Below are 18,428 nucleotides of genomic sequence, written 5' to 3' on the forward strand. Positions count from 1 at the left end.
CAAGGACCATGCTAGCTAGTCAAGTACCATGCTAGCTAGTCAAGTACCATGCTAGCTAGTCAAGTGTCATGCGAGCTAGTCAAGTACCATGCTAGCTAGTCAAGTGTCATGCGAGCTAGTCAAGTACCATGCTAGCTAGTCAAGTGTCATGCTAGCTAGTCAAGGATCATGCTAGCTAGTCAAGTGTCATGCTCGCTAGTTAAGTGTCATGCTAGCTAGTCAAGGATCATGCTAGCTAGTCAAGTGTCATGCTAGCTAGTCAAGTGTCATGCTAGCTAGTCAAGTGTCATGCTAGCTCGTCAAGGATCATGCTAGCTAGTCAAGGACCATGCTAGCTAGTCAAGGACCATGCTAGCTAGTCAAGTGTCATGCTAGCTAGTCAAGGATCATGCTAGCTAGTCAGATGTCTTACCTAGTTAAATAAAGGTTAAATAACAACAAATATGTAAAACAAAATGTCGTGCTAGCTAGTAAAGTACCATGCTAGCTAGTCAACTATCATGCTAGCTAGTCAAGTATCATGCTAGTTAGTCTTTGGTGTTAGCCTGGGAGAAGGTACAGGAGAGACAGGGGGGACGAAAGTAACACAATGTTAACTGATTAATATTGGCAAAGTATTGTGGGAAGCATCTGCCTCGGGTGCCAAAGGTTGCATGTTCAAATTCAGCGATAGAAAGTTACATTTTTGTTTTAACGCTATCCCAAACCTTATCCCTTATCTTAACCATTCAGAGTTAATGCCTAACCTTAAGATTTCAGAGAATACCTCAACTAAAACCTAAACTTAAATAATTTGGAGTTAATGCCTAAACTTAAACCTAACCTTAATATTTCAGAGTCAATACCTAAACTTAAACCTAATCTTAAATAATTTGGAGTTAATGCCTAAACCTAACCTTAAATAATTTGGAGTTAATACCTAAACTAAAACCTAACCTTAAATAATTTGTAGTTAATACTTAAACCTAACCTCAAATAATTTGACATTTGGAAGAACTTCTGCTAAATGACTAAAATGTAAAATGTAAACTTCGAAATTTGATGTTTCAGAAACATGGATGAACGTCTAATTCTGACGTGAGACTGTGAGACCTAGTTGCATAAAAGTCTATGTAGCTCTATCGACCCATGAGTGATTACGAAAAAAAAACTATAAGTGTTATTTTTGTCCCGGTTCTCCACCAGTACCCAACCCACTTGTACAACGTTGACATCAATATACACAATTCCATTTGTGAATATTGATCTTACACAGTATATCTGTATACTTTGTATGCTCAACCATTATTTGTAAAAAAAAACCTCAACTTTAAACAAAATGATATTTGACCAACTACTCTTTTGCTTCTGTTAATTCTCAACAGATGTGAACTCTTTCCAGCAAACGTCCAAATGGATCGATGACGTCAGAACAGAGAGAGGGAGTGATGTCATTATTATGCTAGTTGGCAACAAAACAGACTTGGGAGACAAGAGGTAAGAAGTGTTATATTCAGTCATGATTTCTAGCTGCAGCCTAAATGTGCACCCTAGGGCCTGGTTAACAGGTAGTGCACTATAAAGGGAATAGGAGGCCATTTGGGACACACTGTTTCAAAGCGCAGCTCCTGGACTACATTACTTCCTTTTACTGGCCCGATTTCCATGGTTACGTCTGGTGCAGCGGTCCGTGTCCAATGTCTCTCTTCTCTCTCTTTGAAAGGTCTTTGGGGTCTTTGGGGATCCAATCAAAACACAAGTTAGTTGCGACACTGTCAGTCTGTCTCTACTCTACTTCAGAGTGACCTGGTGCCTCGTCACGCCTGAGCATGTTCAGAGAGAGAGATAGAGAGAGAGAGAGAGAGAGAGAGAGAGAGAGAGAGAGAGAGAGAGAGAGAGAGAGAGACCGCTGCACCAGACGTAACCATGGAAATCGGGCCAGTAAAAAAACTAAAGTAAAAAATAACAACAACGAGGCTATATACATGGGGAACCGGTACCGAGTCAATGTGCGGGGGGTACAGGTTAGTTGAGGTAATTGAGGTAATATGTAGGTAGGGGTACAGGTTAGTCCAGGTAATTGAGGTCATATGTACATGTAGGTAGTCGAGGTAATTGAGGTAATATGTACATGTAGGTAGTCGAGGTAATTGAGGTAATATGTAGGTAGGGGTACAGGTAGTCAAGGTAATTGATGTCATATGTAGATGTAGGTAGTTGAGGTAATTGCGGTAATATGTACATGTAGGTAGTTGAGGTAATATGTAGGTAGGGGTAAAGGGGTAAAGTGACTATGCATAGATAAACAGAGAGTAGTAGTAGTGTAAAAACAAAGGGGGGGTCAATGTAAATAGTTCGGGTGGCCGTTTGATTGATTAATTGTTCGGTAGTCTTATGGCTTGGGGGGTAGAAGCTGTTAAGGAGCTTTTTGGACCTAGACTTGGCGCTCCGGTACCGCTTGCCGTCCGGTAACAGAGAGAACAGTCTATGACTTGGGTTACTGGAGTCTTTGACAATTTTTTCGGCCTTCCTCTGACACCGCCTGGTATAGAGGTCCTGGATGTCAGGAAGCTTGGCCCCAGTGATGTACTGGGCCGTACGCACTACCCTCTGTAGTTCCTTAAGGTCAGATGCCGAGCAGTTGCCATACCCGGCGGTGATGCAACCGGTCAGGATGCTCTCGATGGTGCAGCTGTAGACATTTTTGAGGATCTGGGGACCCCATGCCAAATCTTTACAGTCTCCTGAGGGGGAATAGGCGTTGACTAAGCATACACCCCTGAGGGGCCCCCGTGTTGAGGATCAGCAAGGCAGATGTTGTTGCCTACCCATAACCACCTGGGGACAGCCCGTCAGGAAGTCCAGGATCCAGTTGCAGAGGGAGGTGTTTAGTCCCAGGGGTCCTTAGCTAAGCTTTGAGGGTTTGAGGGTACTATGGTGTTGAGCTGTAGTCAATGAATAGCATTCTCATATAGGTGTTCCTTTTGTCCAGGTGTGAAAGGGCAGTGTGGAGTGTGATTGAGATTGCATCATCTGTGGATCTGTTGGTGCGGTATGCGAGTTGGAGTGGGTCTAGGGTTTCCGGGATAATGGTGTTGATGTGAGTCGTGAGCCAGCCTTTCAAAGCACTTCACGGCTACCGACGTGAGTACTTCGGGGCGGTAATCATTTAGGCAGGTTACCTTCGCTTCCTCAGGCACAGGGATAATGGTGGTCTGCTTGAAACATGTAGGTATTACAGACTCGGTCAGGGAGGGGTTGAAAATGTCAGTGAAAACACTTGGCTGTTGGTCCACGCTTGCTCTGAGTACACGTCCTGGTAATCCGTCTGGCCCCGCGGCCTTGTGAACGTTGACCTGTTTAAAGGTCTTGCTCACATCGGCTACGGAGAGTGTGATCACACAGTCATCTGGAACAGCCGGTAGGAGCCAAATGCCTTTCATGGTGATGTGTTAAAAATGTGGAGTTATTATTTATGGACAGCATGTCAGCCTATATAGAGGCACTTTCAGCCACATTCAATTAAACATGAAGCATAGCGTCGGTCTGTCAGTTTGCCTCAGTGCTGCTCACTGCTTCCCACTGCCTCCTTTACTGTATTGCCCTGCACCCTGCTCCTTGCTCCCTGCTCCCTGCTCCCTGCTCCCTGCCCCCTGCCCCCTGCTCCCTGCCCCTTGCTCCCTGCCCCCTGCCCCCTGCTCCCTGCTCCCTGCCCCTTGCTCCCTGCCCCCTGCCCCCTGCTCCCTGCTCCCTGCCCCTTGCTCCCTGCCCCCTGCTCCCTGCTCCCTGCTCCCTACCCCCTGCTCCTTGCTCCCTGCTCCTTGCTCCCTGCCCCCTGCCCCCTGCTCCCTGCCCCCTGCTCCCTGCCCCCTGCCCCCTGCTCCCTGCCCCTTGCTCCCTGCCCTCTGCTCCCTACTCTCTGCTCCCTGCTCTCTGCTCCCTACTCCCTGCTTTCTGCATGCAGCTCCAGTGTCTAATTGATCTGGAGAAAGACAGGGAAGGCAGATAAAGTGCTCTGTAAGGCAATTTCCTGAGTCAGACTGACTGGATCAGTCAATAAACATTCAAGGAAGGTGGCCATTAAGGCAGATAATTGCTCTTTCAGGCTGTAGGGGTTAGATCAGGCTGTAGGACAGTGGTTAGATCAGGCTGTAGGACAGGGGTTAGATCAGGCTGTAGGACAGGGGTTAGATCAGGCTGTAGGACAGGGATTAGATCAGGCTGTAGGACAGGGATTAGATCAGGCTGTAGGACAGTGGTTAGATCAGGCTGTAAAACAGGGGTTAGATCAGGCTGTAAAACAGGGGTTAGATCAGGCTGTAGGACAGGGATTAGATCAGGCTGTAAAACAGGGGTTAGATCAGGCTGTAAAACAGGGGTTAGATCAGGCTGTAGGACAGGGGTTAGATCAGGCTGTAAAACAGGGGTTAGATCAGGCTGTAAAACAGGGGTTAGATCAGGCTGTAAAACAGGGGTTAGATCAGGCTGTAGGACAGGGATTAGATCAGGCTGTAGGACAGGGGTTAGATCAGGCTGTAAAACAGGGGTTAGATCAGGCTGTAAAACAGGGGTTAGATCAGGCTGTAGGACAGGGGTTAGATCAGGCTGTAAAACAGGGGTTAGATCAGGCTGTAAAACAGGGGTTAGATCAGGCTGTAGGACAGTGGTTAGATCAGGCTGTAGGACAGGGGTTAGATCAGGCTGTAAAACAGGGGTTAGATCAGGCTGTAAAACAGTGGTTAGATCAGGCTGTAGGACAGGGGTTAGATCAGGCTGTAGGACAGGGGTTAGATCAGGCTGTAGGACAGGGATTAAATCAGGCTGTAAAACAGGGGTTAGATCAGGCTGTAAAACAGGGGTTAGATCAGGCTGTAGGACAGGGGTTAGATCAGGCTGTAAAACAGGGGTTAGATCAGGCTGTAGGACAGGGGTTAGATCAGGCTGTAAAACAGGGGTTAGATCAGGCTGTAGGACAGGGGTTAGATCAGGCTGTAGGACAGGGGTTAGATCAGGCTGTAAAACAGGGGTTAGATCAGGCTGTAGGACAGGGATTAGATCAGGCTGTAGGACAGGGGTTAGATCAGGCTGTAGGACAGTGGTTAGATCAGGCTGTAGGACAGGGGTTAGATCAGGCTGTAAAACAGGGGTTAGATCAGGCTGTAAAACAGGGGTTAGATCAGGCTGTAAAACAGGGGTTAGATCAGGCTGTAGGACAGGGATTAGATCAGGCTGTAGGACAGGGGTTAGATCAGGCTGTAAAACAGGGGTTAGATCAGGCTGTAAAACAGGGGTTAGATCAGGCTGTAGGACAGGGGTTAGATCAGGCTGTAAAACAGGGGTTAGATCAGGCTGTAAAACAGGGGTTAGATCAGGCTGTAGGACAGTGGTTAGATCAGGCTGTAGGACAGGGGTTAGATCAGGCTGTAAAACAGGGGTTAGATCAGGCTGTAAAACAGTGGTTAGATCAGGCTGTAGGACAGGGGTTAGATCAGGCTGTAGGACAGGGGTTAGATCAGGCTGTAGGACAGGGATTAAATCAGGCTGTAAAACAGGGGTTAGATCAGGCTGTAAAACAGGGGTTAGATCAGGCTGTAGGACAGGGGTTAGATCAGGCTGTAAAACAGGGGTTAGATCAGGCTGTAGGACAGGGGTTAGATCAGGCTGTAGGACAGGGGTTAGATCAGGCTGTAGGACAGGGGTTAGATCAGGCTGTAGGACAGGGATTAAATCAGGCTGTAAAACAGGGGTTAGATCAGATAGCTACCACAGGTGAGATATAGGAGCAAAAGGCTGGTGTGTTGACATGGTGCAGTGTGTTAAGGCTGGTGTGTTGACATGGTGCAGTGTGTTAAGGCTGGTGTGTTGACATGGTGCAGTGTGTTAAGGCTGGTGTGTTGACATGATGCAGTGTGTAAAGGCTGGTGTGTTGACATGATGCAATGTGTTAAGGCTGGTGTGTTGACATGATGCAATGTGTTAAGGCTGGTGTGTTGACATGATGCAATGTGTTAAGGCTGGTGTGTTGACATGGTGCAGTGTGTTAAAATGCTTCAAAGCCCGAAATGACATAAACAGTAGGCTGTAAGCCTTTTTCAACAATATCAAAATACATTTCATGTTCAATCAACTGATTTCTACTTTTCTATTTGTAGACTACTGTCTGTAATCTGTCGCAATATATTTCATGAAGTGCCAAATCGGCGATATAGTGCATTTAGAATAAACCGCCTCAATGTTTGCTGCTCTAGGTGGTAATATCTCTCTAGAAGGTGATCCGTGGTCAGTATTATAAAATAATTGAACACATTTTTTTTTTAGGAAAGATTTGAATAGAGACAGCTGAAATCGAGATCTGCCCTCCCTTTCTTTCGATCCTATCAGTTATCGACAGACGCTCCGACGACGCGCTCAGTGACCGTTCTCTCGTGTGGTGTTTATGGAAACGCATGGTACGTCTTCAGACGTTGAAAGGAAAGATGCATCGTTAAAACAATAGTAAGCCTAAATTCCATCGCTATGGAAACCGGGCCTTAGTCTCAGTGTGAATGATCTGTCGAGAAACACACTGATTGTTCTGTCGTTAAGTGTTTACTGTCTGACAGCAGAGGCTGATTTTTTTTCATCTCTACTTAAACGTTTAACTCTATTCTCATCCGGCTGGGAGAGCGTATTGACAGAGAATCTTGACAGTGAATCAATTTACAAGTTAGATCGCCACATCGTTGTTGTGGCACCGGTAACTTTGACCACTGAAGGCTGTAAGAAAACTCAATATCACTCACCAAAGATATTGGATAAAAGGCAGGAATTCAGTTGGTGTTCAATGAATATTGTATCATTCCTGTTTAGAAGAGACCTTGAAGAGTAGGAATATGTAAATAAATTGTTAAAAATGTAAAAAAACAGGCGGTTTATATGTCAGTAAAAGTTAATAAATATTCAGTCTTGCATATAATGCACATGTATTAACTCAAAATGTAGTCTGAACACGATTGAAGAAGCGAGATCGTTTGGAAATTCAAGAAAAACATTTTGGAGCAGGTTGCACTATATACCACCTGAAAACACATTCATTTCAATGTAATTGAATACTCATGTTTGGACACTGACATTTGACTTCAGTCCTCATTTAACAATGCTTACCTACCTTATGAAAGCCATTGAAGCAGACCTAAAGTAAATGATGCAATATTATTCGGGATGAGTTAAAATGCTATGCAAATTGCCGTTCTGATGTGGAATTGCTACGGCCCGCTTATGACTTCTCAATCGCCTGATAGAGATCTGTAATTTCCAAATTAAACATAACATTTGCATGGATGGAAACCTAGCTCCAGTCTTGTATGGATGGAAACCTAGCTCCAGTCTTGTATGGATGGAAACCTAGCTCTTGTCTTGTATGGATGGAAACCTAGCTCCAGTCTTGTATGGATGGAAACCTAGCTCCAGTCTTGTATGGATGGAAACCTAGCTCCTGTCTTGTATGGATGGAAACCTAGCTCCAGTCTTGTATGGATGGAAACCTAGCTCCAGTCTTGTATGGATGGAAACCTAGCTCCTGTCTTGTATGGATGGAAACCTAGCTCCAGTCTTGTATGGATGGAAACCTAGCTCCAGTCTTGTATGGATGGAAACCTAGCTCCTGTCTTGTATGGATGGAAACCTAGCTCCAGTCCTTGTATGGATGGAAACCTAGCTCCTGTCTTGTATGGATGGAAACCTAGATCCAGTCTTGTATGGATGGAAACCTAGCTCCTGTCTTGTATGGATGGAAACCTAGCTCCAGTCTTGTATGCATGGAAACCTAGCTCCTGTCTTGTATGGATGGAAACCTAGCTCCTGTCTTGTATGGATGGAAACCTAGCTCCAGTCTTGTATGGATGGAAACCTAGCTCCTGTCTTGTATGGATGGAAACCTAGATCCAGTCATGTATGGATGGAAACCTAGCTCCTGTCTTGTATGGATGGAAACCTAGCTCCAGTCTTGTATGGATGGAAACCTAGCTCCAGTCTTGTATGGATGGAAACCTAGCTCCAGTCTTGTATGGATGGAAACCTAGCATCCAGTCTTGTATGGATGGAAACCTAGCTCCAGTCTTGTATGGATGGAAACCTAGCATCCAGTCTTGTATGGATGGAAACCTAGCTCCAGTCTTGTATGGATGGAAACCTACATCCAGTCTTGTATGGATGGAAACCTAGCTCCAGTCTTGTATGCTTTTTATTCTTGTGACTGTCCCTGAATTTTCAGTTCCCCCCTCCCTCCCTGAATCCTCAATTCCCCTTCTACATCCGAGGAGTGTCACAGTAATTCATCATGTTTCAGTGGGAGTATCTGATACTTGGAGAGAGTGCATGGAAATGGGACCTAAAAGGATATGTGCATGCATTCTGTTCAGACAGACAGTCTTAGACTGATAAAGCTGGATGCTAGGTGTCGCTAAAAGTTGTATGTCTCTCGTACTCTCTCTCGATGCATATGGTCATCAATATTGAGATCTGTGTAGAAATGGGGGCATGATCTGATAGCATCTAAAGCAGAGAATAATCACATTCACATTGGGACAGAAACATTAGTCTGTGTGGCTTTGACCTCACCAAATAGTAATACAACTGAATGTATGAGTGATAGCTTGATCTCCTCCCGCTGACACAGAGACAGGACGCAGAATGCTCTGTCTGCATCATGAAAACTCAGCATTTGATAATAGTCTGATCCTTCTTTTGTTGATTTATTTGTCCTTTTGCTTTTCGAAATCAGAACCCTAACAAAGCATTCAAAGAAGACAAAGATGAAGGACAATGTTCCTTAGGTCAACCAAACACGCAGTGGTCCTTGAAGAGAAGAACCAAGAACTCTAACGGGGAGTGAAGTTGACTGACTGACTGAGTTAGTATCCTCTGTCTCTGTCTCTGTGTGTCTGAGGGGTACAGTGACAATGTGGACTAGTCTAGGATGCTATCTTCTGTGTTGTATCTCTGGGACTCTTGCTGCTTTTAGAGACAGATTAAAGTGTGTACTCTGTCCTGAAGGAGGGCTGATGGGTTGGGGTTTATCGGTAGAGAGATGCCTGCCAGGGCTGGTGGGATGGGGTTTATCGGTAGAGAGCTGCCTGCCAGGGCTGGTGGGATGGGGTTTATCGGTAGAGAGCTGCCTGCCAGGGCTGGTGGGATGGGGTTTATCGGTAGAGAGCTGCCTGCCAGGGCTGATGGGTTGGGGTTTATCGGTAGAGAGCTGCCTGCCAGGGCTGGTGGGATGGGGTTTATCGGTAGAGAGCTGCCTGCATACTAAATCCTCAGAGGACATGCATACTAAACCCTCAGAGGACATGTATACTAAACCCTCAGAGGATATGAATACTAAACCCTCAGAGGACATGCATACTAAACCCTCAGAGGATATGCATACTAAACCCTCAGAGGATATGCATACTAAACCCTCAGAGGACATGCATACTAAACCCTCAGAGGACATGCATACTAAACCCTCAGAGGATATGCATACTAAACCCTCAGAGGATATGCATACTAAACCCTCAGAGGACATGCATGCTAAACCCTCAGAGGACATGCATACTAAACCCTCAGAGGATATGCATACTAAACCCTCAGAGGATATGCATACTAAACCCTCAGAGGATATGCATGCTAAACCCTCAGGCATGTAAATACATATAAAGCAGTAGTAAATACAGACAGGGAATGCGTCCTCAATGACATGCTGTTCCTTACACAGTGCACTACTTTTAACCAGAGCCCTTTGGGTTTCCCATTTGGGACGCAAACCAGGCTGTGCTGTACTGAGGACAAACAAGAAGGCAGGCTGGTTACATCACCATGCAAGCCTGTCTGTCTGTCTGTCTGTCTGTCTGTCTGTCTGTCTGTCTGTCTGTCTGTCTGTCTGTCTGTCTGTCTGTCTGTCTGTCTGTCTGTCTGTCTGTCTGTCTGTCTGTCTGTCTGTCTGTCTGTCTGTCTGTCTGTCTGTCTGTCTGTCTGTCTGTCTGTCTGTCTGTCTGTCTGTCTGTCTGTCTGTCTCTGAAGACTACTGGCTCCCTCTGGTCTGTTATATAAACACAGTGGGTTTATCTACCAGTCTGGGCTGGATGGTCTGTTATATAAACACAGTGGGTTTATCTACCAGTCTGGGCTGGATGGTCTGTTATATAAACACAGTGGGTTTATCTACCAGTCTGGGCTGGATGGTCTGTTATATAAACACAGTGGGTTTATCTACCAGTCTGGGCTGGATGGTCTGTTATATTAACACAGTGGGTTTATCTACCAGTCTGGGCTGGATGGTCTGTTATATAAACACAGTGGGTTTATCTACCAGTCTGGGCTAGATGGTCTGTTATATTAACACAGTGGGTTTATCTACCAGTCTGGGCTGGATGGTCTGTTATATAAACACAGTGGGTTTATCTACCAGTCTGGGCTGGATGGTCTGTTATATAAACACAGTGGGTTTATCTACCAGTCTGGGCTGGATGGTCTGTTATATAAACACAGTGGGTTTATCTACCAGTCTGGGCTGGATGGTCTGTTATATAAACACAGTGGGTTTATCTACCAGTCTGTGCTGGGCTGGATGGTCTGTTATATAAACACAGTGGGTTTATCTACCAGTCTGTGCTGGGCTGGATGGTCTGTTATATAAACACAGTGGGTTTATCTACCAGTCTGTGCTGGATGGTCTGTTATATAAACACAGTGGGTTTATCTACCAGTCTGGGCTGGATGGTCTGTTATATAAACACAGTGGGTTTATCTACCAGTCTGGGCTGGGCTGGATGGTCTGTTATATAAACACAGTGGGTTTATCTACCAGTCTGGGCTGGATGGTCTGTTATATAAACACAGTGGGTTTATCTACCAGTCTGGGCTGGATGGTCTGTTATATAAACACAGTGGGTTTATCTACCAGTCTGGGCTGGATGGTCTGTGATAGAAACACAGTGGGTTTATCTACCAGGCTGCATAGGGATCAAAATTGGTTGAAAATATGTTTTTTCAACATATTTTCATCCAAAAACACATATTTTCAATGTTTTTTCAATGTCTTTTTGCTCAGGTCTGGCTGGGTTGTGTTGTCAGCCTAGCAGGATCCTATAGTCTCCTCACCATATGGTTTGACTTTACTAGGTGTTCTTTGACATGGCCAAGGCAAATGAATCAGCATTTGTAAACGCATGTGCCATATTTAGCCAGCCCGGCTAATATTCAACTGTAGTCCCCTCCTTCCATTCTGTGCACCTGACTCTCTCCCTTTCTCACCTTCCCAGGAACTCATGCATGGACAACATTTCATAGGAATAGGCAGTAATTAATACATTTTTTCAGGCCACAACACCATCAATCAGCTTCACCATAACTTATTGTACAATGTTTTTTGATGTTAGTTGGGAGAGTGCTGGCAGACAGTGCTGCTCAGTGTGGCTGGCTGTGGCTTGTTGTAGTCTGTAGACTACAGTACCTCACCATTCGGGCACAAACTGGTTGAATCAACGTTACTTCCACATCATTAAAACATTTTTTTTTTAAAAGCAATGTGATGACGTTGAATCAACATGGAAAAATGATTTGATTTGCGCAAAAAAAAATCATCAACGTAAACGTTTTTTATTTATTTTTTTATTTTTCGGTCACTGCTTATTTAAGATGTTCTTCAGTCAGTGATTTGATGTGGATTCCTGTCCTCTCCCCTCCCAGGCAGATCACCATAGAGGAAGGAGAACAGCGAGCCAAGGAGCTCAGCGTCATGTTCATAGAGACCAGCGCCAAGACAGGTTACAACGTCAAACAGGTTAGTGTTTATACAGACCAGCGCCAAGACAGGTTACAACGTCAAACAGGTTAGTGTTTATACAGACCAGCGCCAAGACAGGCTACAACGTCAAACAGGTTAGTGTTTATTGAGACCAGCGCCAAGACAGGCTACAACGTCAAACAGGTTAGTGTTTATAGAGACCAGCGCCAAGACAGGTTACAACGTCAAACAGGTGAGTGTTTATTGAGTCCAGCGCCAAGACAGGCTACAACGTCAAACAGGTTAGTGTTTATAGAGACCAGCGCCAAGACAGGCTACAACGTCAAACAGGTTAGTGTTTATAGAGACCAGCGCCAAGACAGGCTACAACGTCAAACAGGTGAGTGTTTATTGAGACCAGCGCCAAGACAGGCTACAACGTCAAACAGGTTAGTGTTCATAGACCAGCGCCAAGACAGGCTACAACGTCAAACAGGTGAGTGTTTATAGACCAGCGCCAAGACAGGCTACAACGTCAAACAGGTTAGTGTTTATAGACCAGCGCCAAGACAGGCTACAACGTCAAACAGGTTAGTGTTTATTGAGTCCAGCGCCTAGACAGGCTACAACGTCAAACAGGTTAGTGTTTATAGACCAGCGCCAAGACAGGCTACAACGTCAAACAGGTGAGTGTTTATAGAGACCAGCGCCAAGACAGGCTACAACGTCAAACAGGTTAGTGTTTATACAGACCAGCGCCAAGACAGGCTACAACGTCAAACAGGTTAGTGTTTATTGAGACCAGCGTCAAGACAGGCTACAACGTCAAACAGGTGAGTGTTTATACAGACCAACGCCAAGACAGGTTACAACGTCAAACAGGTGAGTGTTTATAGAGACCAGCGAAAAGACAGGCTACAACGTCAAACAGGTTAGTGTTTATAGAGACCAGCGCCAAGACAGGCTACAACGTCAAACAGGTGAGTGTTTATAGAGACCAGCGCCAAGACAGGCTACAACGTCAAACAGGTTAGTGTTTATAGAGACCAGCGCCAAGACAGGCTACAACGTCAAACAGGTGAGTGTTTATAGACCAGCGCCAAGACAGGCTACAACGTCAAACAGGTGAGTGTTTATTGAGACCAGCGCCAAGACAGGCTACAACGTCAAACAGGTGAGTGTTTATAGAAAAGTGCCAAGACAGGCTACAACGTCAAATAGGTGAGTGTTTATAGACCAGCGCCAAGACAGGCTACAACGTCAAACAGGTTAGTGTTTATAGAGACCAGCGCCAAGACAGGCTACAACGTCAAACAGGTGAGTGTTTATTGAGACCAGCGCCAAGACAGGCTACAACGTCAAACAGGTGAGTGTTTATAGACCAGCGCCAAGACAGGTTACAACGTCAAACAGGTGAGTGTTTATAGAGACCAGCACCAAGACAGGCTACAACGTCAAACAGGTTAGTGTTTATAGACCAGCGCCAAGACAGGCTACAACGTCAAACAGGTGAGTGTTTATAGACCAGCGCCAAGACAGGCTACAACGTCAAACAGGTGAGTGTTTATAGACCAGCGCCAAGACAGGTTACAACGTCAAACAGGTGAGTGTTTATAGAGACCAGCGCCAAGACAGGCTACAACGTCAAACAGGTGAGTGTTTATTGAGACCAGCGCCAAGACAGGCTACAACGTCAAACAGGTGAGTGTTTATTGAGTCCAGCGCCAAGACAGGCTACAACGTCAAACAGGTTAGTGTTTATAGACCAGCGCCAAGACAGGCTACAACGTCAAACAGGTTAGTGTTCATAGACCAGCGCCAAGACAGGCTACAACGTCAAACAGGTTAGTGTTCATAGACCAGCGCCAAGACAGGCTACAACGTCAAACAGGTTAGTGTTTATAGACCAGCGCCAAGACAGGCTACAACGTCAAACAGGTTAGTGTTTATTGAGTCCAGCGCCAAGACAGGCTACAACGTCAAACAGGTTAGTGTTTATAGACCAGCGCCAAGACAGGCTACAACGTCAAACAGGTGAGTGTTTATAGAGACCAGCGCCAAGACAGGCTACAACGTCAAACAGGTTAGTGTTTATACAGACCAGCGCCAAGACAGGCTACAACGTCAAACAGGTTAGTGTTTATTGAGACCAGCGTCAAGACAGGCTACAACGTCAAACAGGTGAGTGTTTATACAGACCAACGCCAAGACAGGTTACAACGTCAAACAGATGAGTGTTTATAGAGACCAGCGCCAAGACAGGCTACAACGTCAAACAGGTTAGTGTTTATAGAGACCAGCGCCAAGACAGGCTACAACGTCAAACAGGTGAGTGTTTATAGAGACCAGCGCCAAGACAGGCTACAACGTCAAACAGGTTAGTGTTTATAGAGACCAGCGCCAAGACAGGCTACAACGTCAAACAGGTGAGTGTTTATAGACCAGCGCCAAGACAGGCTACAACGTCAAACAGGTGAGTGTTTATTGAGACCAGCGCCAAGACAGGCTACAACGTCAAACAGGTGAGTGTTTATAGACCAGCGCCAAGACAGGCTACAACGTCAAATAGGTGAGTGTTTATAGACCAGCGCCAAGACAGGCTAGAACGTCAAACAGGTTAGTGTTTATAGAGACCAGCGCCAAGACAGGCTACAACGTCAAACAGGTGAGTGTTTATTGAGACCAGCGCCAAGACAGGCTACAACGTCAAACAGGTGAGTGTTTATAGACCAGCGCCAAGACAGGTTACAACGTCAAACAGGTGAGTGTTCATAGAGACCAGCACCAAGACAGGCTACAACGTCAAACAGGTTAGTGTTTATAGACCAGCGCCAAGACAGGCTACAACGTCAAACAGGTGAGTGTTTATAGACCAGCGCCAAGACAGGCTACAACGTCAAACAGGTGAGTGTTTATAGACCAGCGCCAAGATAGGTTACAACGTCAAACAGGTGAGTGTTTATAGAGACCAGCGCCAAGACAGGCTACAACGTCAAACAGGTGAGTGTTTATTGAGACCAGCGCCAAGACAGGCTACAACGTCAAACAGGTGAGTGTTTATTGAGTCCAGCGCCAAGACAGGCTACAACGTCAAACAGGTTAGTGTTTATAGACCAGCGCCAAGACAGGCTACAACGTCAAACAGGTGAGTGTTTATAGACCAGCGCCAAGACAGGCTACAACGTCAAACAGGTTAGTGTTTATACAGACCAGCGCCAAGACAGGCTACAACGTCAAACAGGTTAGTGTTTATAGACCAGCGCCAAGACAGGTTACAACGTCAAACAGGTGAGTGTTTATAGAGTCCAGCGTCAAGACAGGCTACAATGTCAAACAGGTGAGTGTTCATAGACCAGCGCCAAGACAGGCTACAACGGTGAATCTGCATGTCTGTATAATGTGCTTTCAGTGGCTCAGTGTGTTCTAAGTCCCTCTGAGTGTTGACAACACTAAATCTCTGGGTCGTATTCCTGCATGAACCACATATACTGATTGTATCTGTCACTGTCAGTGTTGACAGGAAACGGTCCAGTGGCAGAGGGCATGACTGAGTCATTTTTTTCCCCCTGTGACTGACTTGTCCTTGTTTTATGAGTAATAAACAGTGACTAGTGTAAAGTGTTTGTAATCGAATATAGAAATAGGCTTTGGTTGAAATCAGATCTATTACCTCTAACTGCAGGAAGTCAGAGAAAGCAAGAAGTGAGATTGAGAGAGGAGGAGGACCATAGCCTGATATAATTTAGTATAAATTGTAGGTTGTACCAATGGTGTATGAATGACACAGGCGAGCCGGCAGGGTTAACAGTGGGGTGTTTATCCTCTTTGTTTTAACTGTTATACTCTGGTCCTTTGTTCCATTAGTGTTCCTGAAGTAATGCAGAACAATGGGTCATGTGTTTGCATCAGTGCTGGGTGACAACATGGTTCCCTTCACAGACACAATATACTGTTAGCTTGTCTTTATAAAACCATTTATTAACTATACAGACGCTCTTGTGTCGTAACTAAGAGATGATGGATAGACAGAGATGGAAGAGAGAGAGAGTGATGGAAGGGAGAGAGAGAGAAGGAGAGAGAGAGAAGGAGAGAGAGAGAGAGGAGAGAGAGAAAGAGAGAGAGAGAGAAAAGGAGAGACAGAGATGGAAGAGAGAGAGAGAGAGAGAGAGAGAGGAGGGAGAAGGAGAGAGAGAGAGAGAGAGAGGAGAGAGAGAAAGAGAGAGAGAGAAAAGGAGAGACAGAGATGGGAGAGAGAGAGAGAGAGAGAGAGAGAGAGAGAGAGAGAGTGATGGAAGCACCTAGATCTTCTGTAAAGATTCTGTCAGACCTGGGCCCTGACAGTAAATCTCAGTAAGACCAAAATAATGGTGTTCCAAAAAAAGGTCTAGTCGCCAGGACCACAAATACACATTCCATCTAGATACCGTTTCCCTAGAGCACACAAAAAACTATACATACCTCAGCCTAAACATCAGCGCCACAGGTAACTTCCACAAGGCTGTGAACGATCTGAGAGACAAGGCAAGAAGGGCCTTCTATGCCATCAAAAGGAACATAAAATTTGACATACCAATTAGGATCTGGCAAAAAATACTTGAATCAGTTACAGAACCCTTTGCTCTTTATGGAGAAGAATTCACAAAATGGGACAAAGACCAAATTGAGACTCTGCATGCAGAATTCGGCAAAAATATCCTCTGTGTACAACGTAGAACAACAAATAACGCATGCAGAGCAGAATTAGGACGATACCCTCTAATTATCAAAATCCAGAAAAGAGCTGTTAAATTCTACAACCACCTAAAAGGAAGCGATGCCCAAACCTTCCATAACAAAGCCATCACCTACAGAGAGATGAACCTGGAGAAGAGTCCCCTAACCAAGCTGGTCCTGGGGCTCTGTTCACAAACACAAACAGACCCCACAGAGCCCCAGGACAACAACACAATTAGACCCAACCAAATCATGAGAAAACAAAAGATAATTACTTGACACATTGGAAAGTATTAACAATAAACAGAGCAAACTAGAATGCTAGTTGGCCCTCAACAGATAGTACACAGAGGCAGAATACCTGACCACTGTGACTGACCCAAACTTAAGGAAAGCTTTGACTATGTACAGACTCAGTGAGCATTGCCTTGCTATTGAGAAAGGCCGCTGCAGGCAGACCTGGCTCTCAAGAGAAGACAGACTATGCGCACACTGCCCACAAAATGAGGTTGAAACTGAGCTGCACTTCCTAACATCCTGCCCAATGTATGACCATATTAGAGACACATATTTCCCTCAGATTACACAGATCCACATAGAATTCGAAAACAAACCCAATTTTGATAAACTCCCATATCTACTGTGTGAAATACCACAGTGTGACATCACAGCAGCAATATTTGTGACCTGTTGCCACAGGAAAAGGTCAACCAGTGAAGAACAAACACCATTGTAAATTCAACCCATATTTATGCTTATTTATTTTCCCTTTTGTACTTTAACCATTTGTACATCGCTACAACACTGTATATATACATAATATGACATTTGTAATGTCTTTATTCTTTTGGGACTTCTGTGAGTGTAATGTTTGCTGTTCATTTTTTTTCATTTTTATTGTTTATTTCACTTTTGTCTATTATCTACTTCACTTGCTCTGGCAATGTTAACATATGTTTCCCAATGCCAATGAAGCACTTGACATTGAATTAAGAGAGTTGGAAGAGAGAGAGAGAGAGATTCACCGACATGTAATGAACCATTTGAGAGATAACTGACCACATCAGACCATCGTTTATGGACCTCTGTCTTAGCCGCTGTCAAACAACAATAACTTCAAATCAAATGTTATTTGTCACATGCTTGGTAAACAAAAGGTGTAGACTAACAGTGAAATGCTAACAGGCTCTTCCCAACAACACAGAGAGAAAGAACATAGAGAAATAATACAACAGTAAAACATGTAGTAATACAAGTCATAATAAATACACAATGAGTAATGATAACATGGCTATATACACAGAGTACCAGGTAATAACATGGCTATATACAGGGAGTACCAGGTAATAACATGGCTATATACACAGAGTACCAGGTAATAACATGGCTATATACAGGGAGTACCAGGTAATAACATGGCTATATACACAGAGTACCAGGTAATAACATGGCTATATACAGGGAGTACCAGGTAATAACATGGCTATATACACAGAGTACCAGGTAATAACATGGCTATATACACAGAGTACCAGGTAATAACATGGCTATATACAGGGAGTACCAGGTAATAACATGGTTATATACAGGGAGTACCAGGTAATAACATGGCTATATACACAGTGTACCAGGTAATAACATCATATAGCCCTTCTTACATCAGCTGATATCTCAAAGTGCTGTACAGAAACCCAGCCTAAAACCCCAAACAGCAAGCAATGCAGGTGTAGAAGCACGGTGGCTATGAAAAACTCCCTAGAAAGGCCAGAACCTAGGAAGAAACCTAGAGAGGAACCAGGCTATGAGGGGTGGCCAGTCCTCTTCTGGCTGTGCCGGGTGGAGATTATAACAGAACATGGCCAAGATGTTCAAATGTACATAAATGACCAGCAGGGTCAGATAATAGATAATAATAATCACAGTAGTTGTCGAGGGTGCAACAGGTCAACACCTCAGGAGTAAATGTCAGTTGGCTTTTCATAGCCGATCA

The 18,428-nt window shown here is 44.8% G+C and overlaps 1 protein-coding gene across 1 annotated transcript in view; it reads left to right on the top strand.

Annotated features, from left to right (window-relative positions):
- Positions 1–18,428, top strand: part of LOC123727857 (ras-related protein Rab-6B) — a 198,857-nt gene that overhangs the window by 152,400 nt on the left and 28,029 nt on the right. Inside the window, exons 5-6 of the mRNA XM_045697479.2 lie at positions 1,365–1,476; positions 11,689–11,782. Of these exons, the coding sequence (XP_045553435.1) occupies positions 1,365–1,476; positions 11,689–11,782 (206 nt within the window). The remainder of the gene's footprint in view (positions 1–1,364; positions 1,477–11,688; positions 11,783–18,428) is intronic.

This window comes from Salmo salar, chromosome 16 (assembly GCF_965601325.2).
Source record: "Salmo salar chromosome 16, fSalSal1, whole genome shotgun sequence".
Taxonomy (NCBI): domain Eukaryota; kingdom Metazoa; phylum Chordata; class Actinopteri; order Salmoniformes; family Salmonidae; genus Salmo; species Salmo salar.